General features: G+C 35.3%; 1 protein-coding gene across 3 annotated transcripts; it reads left to right on the top strand.

Annotated features, from left to right (window-relative positions):
• Positions 1 to 4,686: 4,686 nt before the first annotated feature.
• tsr2 (TSR2 ribosome maturation factor) lies at positions 4,687 to 13,569 on the top strand. Of its 3 annotated transcripts, none has more exons than XM_073909118.1 (6): positions 4,687 to 4,772; positions 9,010 to 9,100; positions 9,429 to 9,520; positions 11,351 to 11,518; positions 13,006 to 13,118; positions 13,210 to 13,569. In XM_073909118.1, the coding sequence occupies exons 2-6, from the start codon at positions 9,064 to 9,066 to the stop codon at positions 13,214 to 13,216; spliced, it is 417 nt and encodes a 138-aa protein (XP_073765219.1). In that variant the 5' UTR covers positions 4,687 to 4,772; positions 9,010 to 9,063; the 3' UTR covers positions 13,217 to 13,569.
• Positions 13,570 to 14,010: the final 441 nt, after the last annotated feature.

Raw genomic sequence — 14,010 nt, 5'->3', positions numbered from 1 at the left:
GTGCTGTCAAATGTATGAAGATCCTTTCTTAATTTGCTGCCGTTTTTTGTAATTGCATGTGTTTTCTTGAACTGCAGCACAAAAAGCTCTCTCGGCCACCACACCATTAAAATTTTGTGAAACTAATCAAAAATGCTGGCAGGGAAAGAGTTAATATTGACTAGATTTATGTTTGCATTTTTTGTATTCAGGCATTTAATGGGCAAATCCATGAAGAATTGGTTTAAAATGTGCCTTTCAGTAATGAAATGAAATTGTGGTCTGTATCGTGAACGTATTTGATGAAATCAATTAACCAAGAGAAACAGCACCAAACCGGCTCTGCTATTAAATAAACATAAAATAAACACTACTAAATAAACAATAAATAAACATTTTAAAACATAAAGCTTAAGTTAGAGTCATGATTTATATTTTTAACAGTGTTATTGATGAACAAAGTCATATATTTATGATTATACAAACACACGACTCACAGGTGAACACCAAACTCAGAAATATTTCATTTCATATCATATAAATCACTCCATATTTCATCAAGGATATTTTCGTGACGTTTTCCCCATCTAAAAGGGGATTTTAAACTTGATCAGTGTTTCTTGCTATAAATCGCCGCAGTTTTTTTCCCCTCATTTCAGGATCTCTGAGAAGTAAATAATGCGCCTCCACATGTATAACGCAGCAGCTTGGTTTGTTGACTGCTTTCAGCTTTCGCTATTGGTCAATGCCAAAGTTTTTTCTGAAGCCTTGCATGGGTTGGTGTTTAATTTTTCCAAGGAATGTTATAATGCTGACACCCTGCTTTGTGTTTCTTACTGAGCCAGTTTTGCTGTTATGATTAAAGAAAATCACGTATCCTATAACCCCAGTATTCCCAGATACATCTTTAACAATGTTCAAGAATTCTATTCATTTATTGTATCAAAGAGAAATAATTCAATAAAGTATGTACGTTTCTGAGTAATGATTTGTGCCAGGTCTTGTTATTTTTCTACTTTTTGAGTAGATTGGCTAGAGACTGAAGGGGATTTTAAGTATCGCAACAATAAATCTGTGATACAGCTTTAGAATGTGCTATTTATTTATTTATTTATTTATTAAAAAATATGATTTTCATACGTTATTACCATTAGTTTGACCAGTTTATGCACTAAAACAATCCTGTCTGACATATTTAGAATTAATAAGTATTCGTTTGGCGCGAAGCAGCGGCGCAGTAGGTAGTGCTGTCGCCTCACAGCAAGAAGGTCGCTGGTTCGAGCCTCGGCTCAGTTGGCGTTTCTGTGTGGAGTTTGCATGTTCTCCCTGCGTTCTCGTGGGTTTCCTTTGGGTGCTCCGGTTTCCCCCACAGTCCAAAGACATGCTGTACAGGTGAATTGGGTAGGCTAAATTGTCCGTAGTGAATGTGTGTGTGGATGTTTCCCAGAGATGGGTTGCGGCTGGAAGGGCATCTGCTGCGTAAAAACATGCTGGATAAGTTGGCGGTTAATTTCGCTGTGGTGACCCCGGATTAATAAAGGGACTAAGCCGACAAGAAAATGAATGAATGAATGAAAGTATTCATTTGAAACAAAATAAAAGACTGATGCTGAAAATATTGTTATAACTTTACATACTCATCCATTTACATTAAAGCATTTCTAATTATTCCTTCTAGTTTTAGCTTGTATGCTGGACTAGAAGGAAGGAGACGTCCTGGTAGGCCACGGAAGAGGTGGTTAGATGATGTCGGAATTGATCTACGTACCCTAAGAGTGCCTGCCTGGAGAATGCAGGCTTTGGATCGGGAAGGCTGGAGAGGAGTGGTGGAAGAGGCCAGGGCTCTACACAGGCCATAGCGCCGCCGGAAGAAAAAAAAAATTATTATTATTACATTAATTCAATAAATGGATGTACTTTGGGGAATTATTATTCAGTCCATGTGATTGATAAGCTTTCCCACTACTGGGTTGCTGCAGGAAGGGCTGCGTAAAACATATGCTGGATAAGTTGGCGGTTCATTCCACTGTGGTGACCCCAGATTAATAAAGTGACTAAGTCGAAAGGAAAATAAGAATGAATGATTAATAAGCTGATATATACTAAAAACTACATAAAATATAAATAAATCTGTAAACATGGTAGTCTTAATAGTGGTTAAATGGGTTTGATATTAAGTTGCTGCAGAGCACGATGCAGCCGGGATGAGAAGCAGCACCTTCAAGTTTGAGGCCATGGTGCTCCACCAGAAAAAGGTGGTTTGCCATCTCCAGGTTGGAGGAATGTCCTCACCCCAGGTGGAGGAGTTCAAGTATCTTGGGGTTTTGTTCACGAGTGAGGGAAGGATGGAACGTGAGATTGACAGGCGGCTTGGTGCAGCGGCAGCAGTAATGTGTTTAATGTATCAGTCCGGTTTGTTAAAGAAGGTGCTGAGCCAAAAAGCAAAGCTTTCAATTTACAGATTAATGTACATTCCTACTCTCACCTATGGTCATGAGCTTTAGCTTATCTCAGATACAAGCGAACGAAATTAGTTCCCTTCACAGGGTGGCAGGGTGTACCCTTATAGATAGAGTGAGGAGCTCTGTCACCCGGGAGGAGCTCGGAGTAGAGCCGCTGCTCCTCCACATTGAGAGAAGTCAGCTGAGATGGCTTGGGCATCTGTTTCGGATACCTCCTGGACGCCTACCTAGGGAGGTGTTCCAGGCATGTCCCACAGGGAGGGGGCCTCAGGGAAGACCCAAGACACGCTGGAGGGGCTATGTCTTTCGGCTGGCCAGGGAACAGTAGGGAGAGGGAAGTTCTCTCCAAAGGTTGCTGCCCCCACCACCCGGCCTCGGAAAAGCAGTTGAAAATGAATGAATGAAGTTTTTGCTCACCAGCCACTGTAGTCATTTTCCAAGGTTATGAATAGGGCCAGACGGAATCTGCAGACGTTTTTTGGTATTTCTGCGAAGAATTTTGCTAAAAATCTGTGGATTTCTGTGGAATTATTTTGGGAGTATCATAACTAAAACCTTAACATGTGAAATAAAAAATTATTTAATTATTTAATAATTAATGTTTAAAATGCAAATTAAATTAGATCCACTTTATTTGGTTAACAAAGCCAGTCTCTTATATAATATCTCTCCTAAAAGACAGAAAATATTACTTTACAAACTGTATTGTACATAAATCAGATGAACATTTTCTTATTAGTCAATATTATTACTGTAATCAATTTTAAAAAATGAATAAATATAGATTTACACACATTTACTCAAGTAAATAAACAGAATTAATGATGGGCTAAAAATCGGCGGAAATCTGCAGAATTCTGCACGTGCAGTTTCCATGTGGGCCTAGTTATTAGCCACTTTAAGACTTGCTACAACCTTACATTTTAGCAAGTCTTACATTTTTAATGTATGGGTGCTTTATTATTGTTGTTTTTTGTGTTTATGAAGTTATTATGAGGCATGCTGGATTGTGTTTTTTTAATATTGTTTGTAAGTGATTTATCTCTATGTGTTTGTTGTATCGTGATGCTACTGCCCAAATTGAATTGCCCCTAGAGGGATTAATAAAGTTGTTAACCCTAAAACTTGGCATTTTAACAAGACAAAATTTTTGTTTAATGTGAAAATATGTTTTATATGCTTAAATTTTACTTTTGAATGCTAAAAGTACTTTACTAAAGAGATGTTTTACTTAATTTAGGTAATTAAAAAAGCACTGAGCATACAAATGATGATATAGGTAGCTTATAGCAATTGAGGTGAAATTTAGCACCATTAGCACTATTTCATTGACTGTAAACAATATGATGACCTCAAAGAAAAACAATACCTTTTTATTATTAAGCGGCGGTACTGAGCATTAGATCTCTGTTTTAAGACCAAAACAAGACATATTTATTCACAAATTGTTTATTCGGATATGTCCAATGTTGAAACAAAACGATACAAGAGCAATGCATAACCAACTGGTATTAAAGCATTTCAAAACATTGTCAACCTGGAATCGAACCCACTATCGTTGCATGGTAGTCAAACACCTTCACCACTCCACTATATTACTTGAAGACTGAAGTATGCAAAGTAGACTTTAATGCCTCAATTGGCTCAACTGTTCTTTGCCGAAGCTGTTTCAGTGCAATACATAAAAAAATGACCACTAGGTGTCACTGTAGAGTGGGGTTTCGAAACGTTTCGAAGCTTCGAACATTTGCTTCGACTGTTTCAGTGTTGCACGAAGCCTCGCTTTGCCCACCACTACCTGCTAGCTGCTACCGCTTTTTTTTAAATGTGATCTATGACAACGATTTACTCTCTCGATGTAATATATTGTAATCCAATCCACGCTTTATATAGTAAACAAATACAAATACGTAAAACGCGTTTTATATTGAATTACAGACATAAACAAAAACACATCGACGCAGGCTGAGCCTAACTACTAATTTACGCGACATAGGTGAAAAACATACAAATGAGCATTTGATTCAAACAAATATGTACAACTAAACAAATTAAAATGTTGATACATATTATTATATAAATACTATAACAAACATAAAAGAGTAATTATCAATAATATAGGTAAATAAAACAAGTAACCATTAAGCTTTACCACATCGGTCCTCCCCCGTGATTTGCTCTGAGTTGGTATCGTCCCGCTGAAGCGGGAGGCATAAATGTCTACTGCTCCCTCTTTCAAGCTTTTGCCAGTGACCGCAGAGATGGGGGACACACTCATTCACAGGAACCTCGACCCAAACAAGGATTAAAGAAACAACCTGCGACGAAACAGTAAGTGTGCGTTTCAAACAAGGTATTAAAATTGGATAAATAAAGCATTAAGTGTTTCATAAGAGTTTGCTAGACAGCAAATTGCTAGATTAAAAGTGATGTATACGGGTTATTAATGATGAATTTTTATGTTAGAGTTTAATATTCTTGAGTCTAGATTTGTTTAAAATGAAAGCTTTAAAGGTCATTGGTTTAAATTTTTAATCGTTAGCTAACGGGTAATGCTGCTGCTTAAAATTTAGGTTCGATATGTTTAAATTTTTTTAAGCCTTTTTAAGGCCTACAGTAATCCACAAGCCTTATCCTGGTTTAGTGACACTGATAAATGCCTACAAACAGTTCCAATTGCCCACACTTTTCACTAAATAAATAATCAGGCAGTATCAGTGTAGGCTATATAATTGTATGTTTTATTCAGTTTGTGTTGGTGTAAATTGGCAAACATAATTGTTCTACCAAAATATTCTGAAATAAACAATTATACAAATTTACTTAATTACAAATGCATAACGACCTAAAATAACTACAATGGGGTACTGTAACCACGTTCCCCTTTCACTGTGCAATTAAAAATGAGAAAATGTAGTTGCATTTTGTAAAGAGGTGTGGTTGGGCCTATATTGGAAAAAATATGGTGGCAACCAAATCCTTTAACTCATAATAAATATAAATAATAATAATAAAACAAACCACAAAAAAAAAAAAAAAAAAAAAAATATATATATATATATATATATATATATATATATATATATATATATATATATATATCCCTAATTGTTTGTCATGCTACTTTAAATATTGGTTGTGAAATCTCATGCAATTATGACTTCAAAAACATCATTAGCACTATTAAATTGACTGTGAGCAATGTTGTACTTCGATAGTAGTTGGTTGTTGATATAATTTCAATATTTAGAGTTTTCAGGGAATGCTGTTCTGAATCTCTATTATTAATGGGAAAGTCTGAATGTGCGAATGTAAAACCAACTTTACCAAAATATATAAGTAATATAGTAATCAAAAACAATTAACAGCAATAATAGATAGAACATTTTATGAGGACCACACTCCCAGCATGTGATGGACTGGTCTGTTTGTTCATTATTCACAGAGTCTCTGTTTGGATATTGATGAGTTGTTCCCTCACACCATATCCATGAGAATGACCATCGGCGTCAGGTGGGGTGATGTTCTGGCTCAGCTCAGTCACTTTTTCCATGGTCAATACCTGCCCAAACATCTCTCACTCTTAAGTGGAGTTCAGTGGTGAAGCTTCGATTGGTGGGTGACTGTAAGCCGGGGTCCAGTTCAGTTTCCCTCTGAGCGGCTGATGTGTGTTCTGGGGGTGTAGTGATGAGGATTGAGATAAAGTTGGTTTTATATTCACACATTCAGACTTTCTCCTTAATAATAATCTAATTTCAGAAAAAAACATTGCTAATTATATATTGGCAAAAACAAACAAACATGTAAACAGCCAATGACCATCTAAGTACAACATTGTTTACAGTCATACTTGGATGCAATTTCAGGCTAAATATTCAAAGTAGCATGGTAAACAATATAGGAGCCATTAAAATGAACAAATGTGCAAATATAAAGCCAACTTTTCCTCAATGTGATGAGGGTCAGAATGATAATAGCTTCTACATTTGGATTAAATCTTACTTCACGGCCATTAAAAAGTATTTACATTAAATTCAAAAAGCTGCTTTTATTCAGTTTGCTTTATGATCTTGATCAATATGTGGCCTTTTGAAATAAAAAGCATTACTAAATGTAAGTGCGCATCACAATTAGTTTGTGGCTGAAATGGGAAAATCAAAAAAAGTTTAGCTTTTACCCAATTGCTCTCGCCTGACCAGTTTAATTAAGTTACTTCAAAAAGTAATTACTAATTATATGGTTTAAATTGTATTTAAATTACTTTTCTAGCTTATCTAAAATGTAACTTATTTACTCAATAAGTAATTAATTACTTGACTCCATTTCAAAATCTGCCTAATGAAATTGAACCCTTAAAACGGCAGGTGTCATCACACTTATTCCTGGAGGGCCGGTGTCCTGCAGATTTTAGCTCCAACTCTAATCAAGCACACCTGAACAAGCTAATCGAGCTCTTACTACGTATGCTCGAAACATCCAGGCAGGTGTGTTGAGGCAAGTTGGAGCTAAACTCTGGAGGGACACTGGCCATCCAAGACCAGTGTAGCAGTCGATTCTGGTTCCCCCTCTACAAAGCAAGTCCGCTAACAGAGTCTGCAGACACAACCCCAACACAACTAGGTGTACGGAAAGCCAAAATGGACATTGCTTTCATGTCTTGCAATGCCAAAGTAGCTTAATAAAATGAATCTAACTCTCCCATGAAGTATTTTTTTTTGGTTCTTGTTAGTATTATTAACTTTTTTTTTAAATGTTTGAGTTTATGCACCCTAGTTCAATATTGCGTGAAGGCCTACAGTTATATTAGTCCTTTTCATTTTCAAGTTCAGAAAAAATATGTACTTTTAGAACCACTAGTCTGCTTTCTGTACACCCAGTTGTGTTTAGGTGTCTGCAAAAGCTGTACGAACACCCTTTGTAGAGGGGGAACTGGAAATCCAGAAGGGAACAGAATCGACTGCTACACCGGGAGTGGTGACCCCTGCCTTAAAACCTTTATAAAACCTTAGCTTTATAAAACTTAAAAAACAAACGCCTAACTTTTAAACAACACATTTATCATTAAAAAACCAAAATCTTTTAAAGTAATTGTACAATATTTGATACATATACTAACATTATTTCTGAAAGGATCTAGCCAAATATATTTTTGTATGTAATTTTTATATTTTTAATATATTTTTAAAATGACTAAACTTATTATTTTTAAGAAAACAGATCCAACAGAAGTCTTGAATTTAGTTTTAATCTCTATTTTATTGGCAAAATTGTACATACACAAACAGGAATTGGCTAAATCATCTCCCACATTAACAGTTTTCTGTATCTAGTTTGACTTTATTTCTGTGAAATGATTGAAAAGCAAAAAAATCTGAGATATGTATTAACTATTATAACACTTGTTTGATTCCCCTGTCAGTTTTTAAAATCATTGGATGTAGAATTTCTGTACACTATGCTTTGTGTATTCATTTTAATTAGTTATTTTTATTCATTATTATATATTTATCTATAAATATTTTTTTACGATTATTAAATTAGTTTTTTTGTTTCATCTTTTATATTGTGTTGTATGTTTGTTCCTGATAGTTATGCAATACCAAAATAGGCTAAAACACCTCAATGAAAATAGCAAAATAATAAAACAACAGCACTAAACCAATGCTGTCCTATAATGTATTTAGAGTCACAATGCTGAGTTTATAATCTTACATAATAACCACTTTATAATATTGAAAAATATGTGCAATTTTGAAAAGAAAAATGTAAATGCGGATGAAAAGAAGGTGCTTTGGCGGTTTCTGTGATCGATTCTTTTGCCTAGGGAATCTCTTGAAATCTGCGATCGACCCTTCGGGTATGCTGGTTTTCAAGATGGCGCCGCTCTCATCGTCCACACGTGAGGTGTTCAGTGAAGCAGTTCGGGCTGTTTTGGAAACTTGGCCGGTGCTGCAAGTTAGTAAACTAATAGCATTTGTGATCGGAAATACATATCATATGATACCATGTCTGCAAAATCTATTACGTAAGCTTCAGTCTGATATGAATCGGCAAGCAGACTGATATCAGGATGCGCTTCACAGTGTAAACATGTCTGTGTCGCGATATTTCTTTCAGCTGCTCGTGTATATATACATATACATACATATATATATATATATATATATATATATATATATATATATATATATATATATATATATATATACATATATATATATATATATATACATATATATGTGTATATATATATATATATGTATATATATATATATATGTGTATATATATATATATATACATATATATACATATATATATATACACATATATATATATATATATATATATATATACACATATATATATATATATATATATACATACATATATATATATATACATATATATATATACATATATGTATATATATATATATATATATATATATATATACATACATATATATATATATATATATATATATATATATATATATATATATATATATATATATATATATATACATACATATATACACACACAGTAAATAATGTGTTTTGTTATTAGATAGCGGTGGACAACGGCTTCGGTGGAGCGTTCAGTCAGCAGAAGGCGGAGTGGATGGTGGACGCGCTGCAGCAATACTTCACCGACAACGGTCAGAGCGCTGCACTCAACACCTTAGCAACCGCCAAGAAACCCACGACTGAACATTCTGTCATAATTTTCTCACCCTTCACTTGTTCCAAACCAGTTTGATTTTTTTATTGCGTTAAACACAAAATAAGTTATTTTGAAGAATGTTTGAAACCAGTAACCACTGACTATCCCAGTGTTTTTTCGTACTCTGGGTGTCAATGGTTTTCAGGACTCTTCAAAATATCTTTTGAAGCCACTCGAGTGTGAGCTGGTGAGGGTGTGTAAATTGTTCTATTTTAGTGAATTGTCTCTTTAAGAGCTGACAGATGGTCTGTTTGTGTCCACAGGTGATCTCCAGCAGGATGAGGTGGAGGACTTTATCTCTGAGCTCATGAACAATGAGTTCAACACAGTGGTGGATGATGGCAGTCTGCCTCAGGTCTGTTGTCTTTTGGTCTTGACATGAGAGATCTGAATGAAAGCTAGCTGGAGGTGTGTGTGTGTGTGTGTGTGTGTGTGTGTGTGTGTGTGTGTGTGTGTGTGTGTGTGTGTGTGTGTGTGTGTGTGTGTGTGTGTGTGTGTGTGTGTGTGTGTGTGTGTGTGTGTGTGTGTGTGTGTGTGTGTGTGTGTGTGAGAGATTATTATCATCTACCTTCCTTTCTATATTTTATCTATTTATATCATACTATCTGTTGTTCTATCTATACATCTATCCATTGTTCTATATATCTTTTTTATTCTATCTATTATTCTATCCATTGTTTGATTAATTTATTGTTTTGATCCATCTAACATTCTGTCTATTATTCTGTCTATATATCCATGTCATTCTATCTGTTGTTCTATCCATATATCTGTCATTCTGTCTATTGTTCTATCAATCTTACATAGACATAGCTATGTCTCTATCTCTATCCATCCATCCATCTATCCATCGTTTTATTGATCTATCGATCTTTCATTCTGTCTATCATTTTATCTGTTGTTCTATATATTTATTATTCTATCTGTCGATCATTCTATTATTGTTCTATCTTATCGTTCTATCCTCATTTTTCATTCTGTCTATCGTTCTATTGTTTTCTCTGCAGAGCTATGTCGTTCCATCTGTATATCTATCATTCTAGCTATCGTTTTATCTATTGCTCTGTTGTTTTAGTCTATCGTTCTATCCTTTGATAGATCTATAACGTTATATCTATAAGTCTATTCATATGTCTATGTTATTCTATATATCATTCTCTGTATCTATTGTTTTATCGATCTATCATTCTATTTATACATCTACAGTTGAAGTCAGAATTATCAGCCCCCTTCAATTTTTTTTCTTCTTTTTTTAAAATAATTTTCAAATGATGTTTAACAGAGCAAGGACATTTTCACAGTATGTCTGATAATATTTTTTCTTCTGGAGAAAGTCTCATTTGTTTTATTTCGGCTAAAATAAAAGCTGTTTTTAATTTATTAAACACCATTTTAGGGGTAATATTATTAGCCCCTTTAAGCTAGACTTTTTCTCGATTGCCTACAGAACAAACCACCGTTATACAATAACTTGCCTAATTACCCTAACCTGCCTAGTTAACCTAATTAACCTAGTTAAGCCTTTAAAAGTCACTTTAAGCTGTATGAAAGTGTCTTGAAAAAGATCTAGTCAAATATTATTTACTGTCATCTTGGCAAAGATAAAATAAATACATTATTACAAATGTGTTATTAAATTATTATGTTTAGAAATGTTGAAAAAATCTCTCCGTTAAACAGAATTTGGGGAAAACATAAACAAGCGGTTTAATAAGTCAGGGGGGCTAATAATTCTGAGTTCAACTGTATATCATTCTATCTATATATCAATTGTTCTATAAATCTATCATTCTATCGGTCCATCTATATATTGTTCTATTTATGTATATAAATATTCCATCTATCTCATTCTATATCATTCTATCTATATCATTTTATTTCTGTATCAGTCTATCAGTCTTATTCTATCAGTCTTGCTCTATTGGTCTCGTTCTATCAGTCTTGCTCTATCTAGCGTGTTCTATTTAGCTCGTTCTATCTATAATTCTATCTGTTGTTCTATCCCGTTAAAGACACAATTATAAACGCTCCTGTGAAAGGACTTAATTATTTCGCAAGTGATCATGTTCATGTTTTGTATGCATTTTTGTTTTGTTGATTTGATCACTTCGTGTCCTCATTTTTATTTGTCTCTGAATAGAAACTCATGGATGATTAAATGTGTGTGTTTCTTTGTGTGTGTCAGGTGGCGCAGCAGGTGTGTGGGATGTTCCAGCAGTGTGAGCAGGGCAGATTGGCGGAGGTCAGAGAGCAGATCCTTAAACTGAAACAGAAGAAGACAAGCAGCGGAAGAGCTAAAGCCACTCCTGCACAAACACCTCAGGATGATGATGATGATGATGATGAGGAAGAGGTGCAGTGTATATGTGTTCAGAAAAAAAACAATCATACATTTTTCAGTGTTTTAGACAATTTCTATGTAGAATATAAAGACTTTTTATTTATATATGTATCGATTTATATGCATGTCACTTATACATCTACACTTTAAAAGTCTACATCAACATAACAGTAATATTTTTAAATGAAGGCCACTGTTTGTCCTGTCTTAGGTCAGGCGTTACTGTAGTTTCCCCAACCCTGTTCCTTGAGGCACACCAACAGCATACTGAATGTCTCCCTCATCTGATCCATTCATTTGAGATTTTGGAGTCTCTTCTAATGTTCCAATGAGCTGATTCAGGTGTGTTTGATTAGGAAAAGGTTGAAAATGTGTACTGTTGGTGTGCCTTCAGGAACAGGGTTGGGAAACACTGTTCTACTTTGCTGTGATTTAAAGGGCACCTATGGTGAAAAATCTACTTTTCAAGCTGTTTGGACGGACGTATGTGTGTATAGTGTTTAGACTGTCCTATTGGGGTAATATAAACACACACAGTCCTTTTTTTTTTTCAATTTAACTACATAAAAACGATTGACCAATTGGAGCGGTTTTTAGACCGACTGCAACTTTACGTAGGAGAGCGGTCCCCCCGTCCACCAATATTGATTGTCAGCCTCGCGTCACGATCATATCCTCAGTTTCTTGTTTCACATCCGCCATTTTCAGTGTGTAAGTCAAAGCGATGTCACTAAAGGAACACCCTTGCTCTATTTTTAGATGAAAAGCTCATTGGGCTCAACACAAGATCAATATTCTCCACATTATCGCTCTAATCGGAATTATTGCTTGTACCATTTGCGTGGCGCCGTGCATTTCGGAGTTCTGGGCGTGGGTTTCGGTCGGGGTGCACGCGGCGGAGCTTTGGGTTGGCGGCGCCGTTGTAGTTGCCCTGGTGGAGGCCTGTGTTTGGAGTTCTCGAATGCGTGGTGTGTTTCGATTCGAGACATGTTTCTGCCACGCCACTGAGAGTGTCTGGTGTGCTGTGTCGTGGCGCAGTCATTGCCTCAATCAAGGTTAATTCCGTGTGTCTGGTTATCAGTCTCGGTGTACAAGCTCGGCACTTGTACACAGAGACTATACAAACAAATGATTTTGTACCATCTGCTTGGTCAGTCCTACTCGTACATGTACGGCTGAATGCTGATCCTAGCTAAGCTTTGCTTCTCTCTCTCTGTCTGTCAGCCTGTCTGTTGCAAACACAGAGCGTGGGAGCTTTTGGCTCCGCCCCCTTGTTAAGTTGGGTGGGAAGCCGAAACTAATTTTCATATGAAGCAACACGCCCCTAAAACTGTAAACGCCCACAACATGACACTTTTTAACACATTATAATAAAAACATCTGAACTGTGTGTTGAACCGAACCTAAACTGGCACACAGATATAAACCATAATATTAATATTAAATCATAAAAAAGGGGTAAACTATGTGCCCTTTAAGAACAATGTTGTTTTCCTCAGGCTATGGATTGTGAAGGAGGATCAGCAGTGGCTTCAGTCAGCAGTACAGCAGTGAATGATCTTCATCATGAGGAGGAGGAAGATGACGGATGGACAGTCGTGCGCAGAAAAAAGTGACCAATCTCTCACTTCCTGCATTCATGACATTTAAAGACATTTTAAGGGCTTGTGTCACTTCTACTTTGGACTTTTCTGCTTTTTCAGCCACTGATATAAAATGGTAGGATCTCCTCAGGCAACCTTATGAAGTCCTGTCTCTGGAACACAGATTGGATGTTGTCCAGGGAAATTCAGGTGCATATACATTCATGCATTTAAATGTTTATGGTCGAATCATTTATCACAGTTTCTCTGTTTGACTTCATCTGAATGCATTTATTTATAAGCGGTAGGTCAATGCCTGCTCCTCTGTCGCCCCCTTGTGGAACTATAGAATCACAGCAGCAGTGGTGAATATGCTGTTTAACAGGCACACCAAGAGAAAAAACTGCAGTTACAGAGCTTGTTAAATGATTAACATCATCATTTCTTCCACATTTTAAATAAAAATATTGTCTGTCTTCATTTGTTGCAATTGAAAATCAGGGTTATTTCAGGAAATATTGCATTTTTCTCAAGTTGAAACATTGATATTGTGTTGTCTAAAATTATTTTATTGTTTGATTTATTAAATGCAACAAAATGCTTTAAATACGGAAGAAATAGTGTAATAGAAGAAAACTGAAATAGTTTTACTCAAATGTTTCCCCATAACTAATATTCTTATTTTAAGATTTTAGCAGGTTATCGGTAATTTATAAAAATGTACCTTATTACATGTTATGGTGAAATGGTTAAATTGTTATTATATAGTATTTACATTTTTGGAGTTTTTGTAAATAGTTTTTATTTCTTGTCTATTAAATTAGGAAGGAATAGCATTAGTATAATAGATGAATAAGTATTATTGATGACTTTTTTTCAATGGATGATATGTAGCAGAACTGATTATATAGTGGTCTCGCA

The sequence above is a fragment of the Danio rerio genome, chromosome 8 (genome assembly GCF_049306965.1).
Source record: "Danio rerio strain Tuebingen ecotype United States chromosome 8, GRCz12tu, whole genome shotgun sequence".
NCBI lineage: Eukaryota > Metazoa > Chordata > Actinopteri > Cypriniformes > Danionidae > Danio > Danio rerio.
This window is presented reverse-complemented; position numbering and strand designations above follow the sequence as displayed.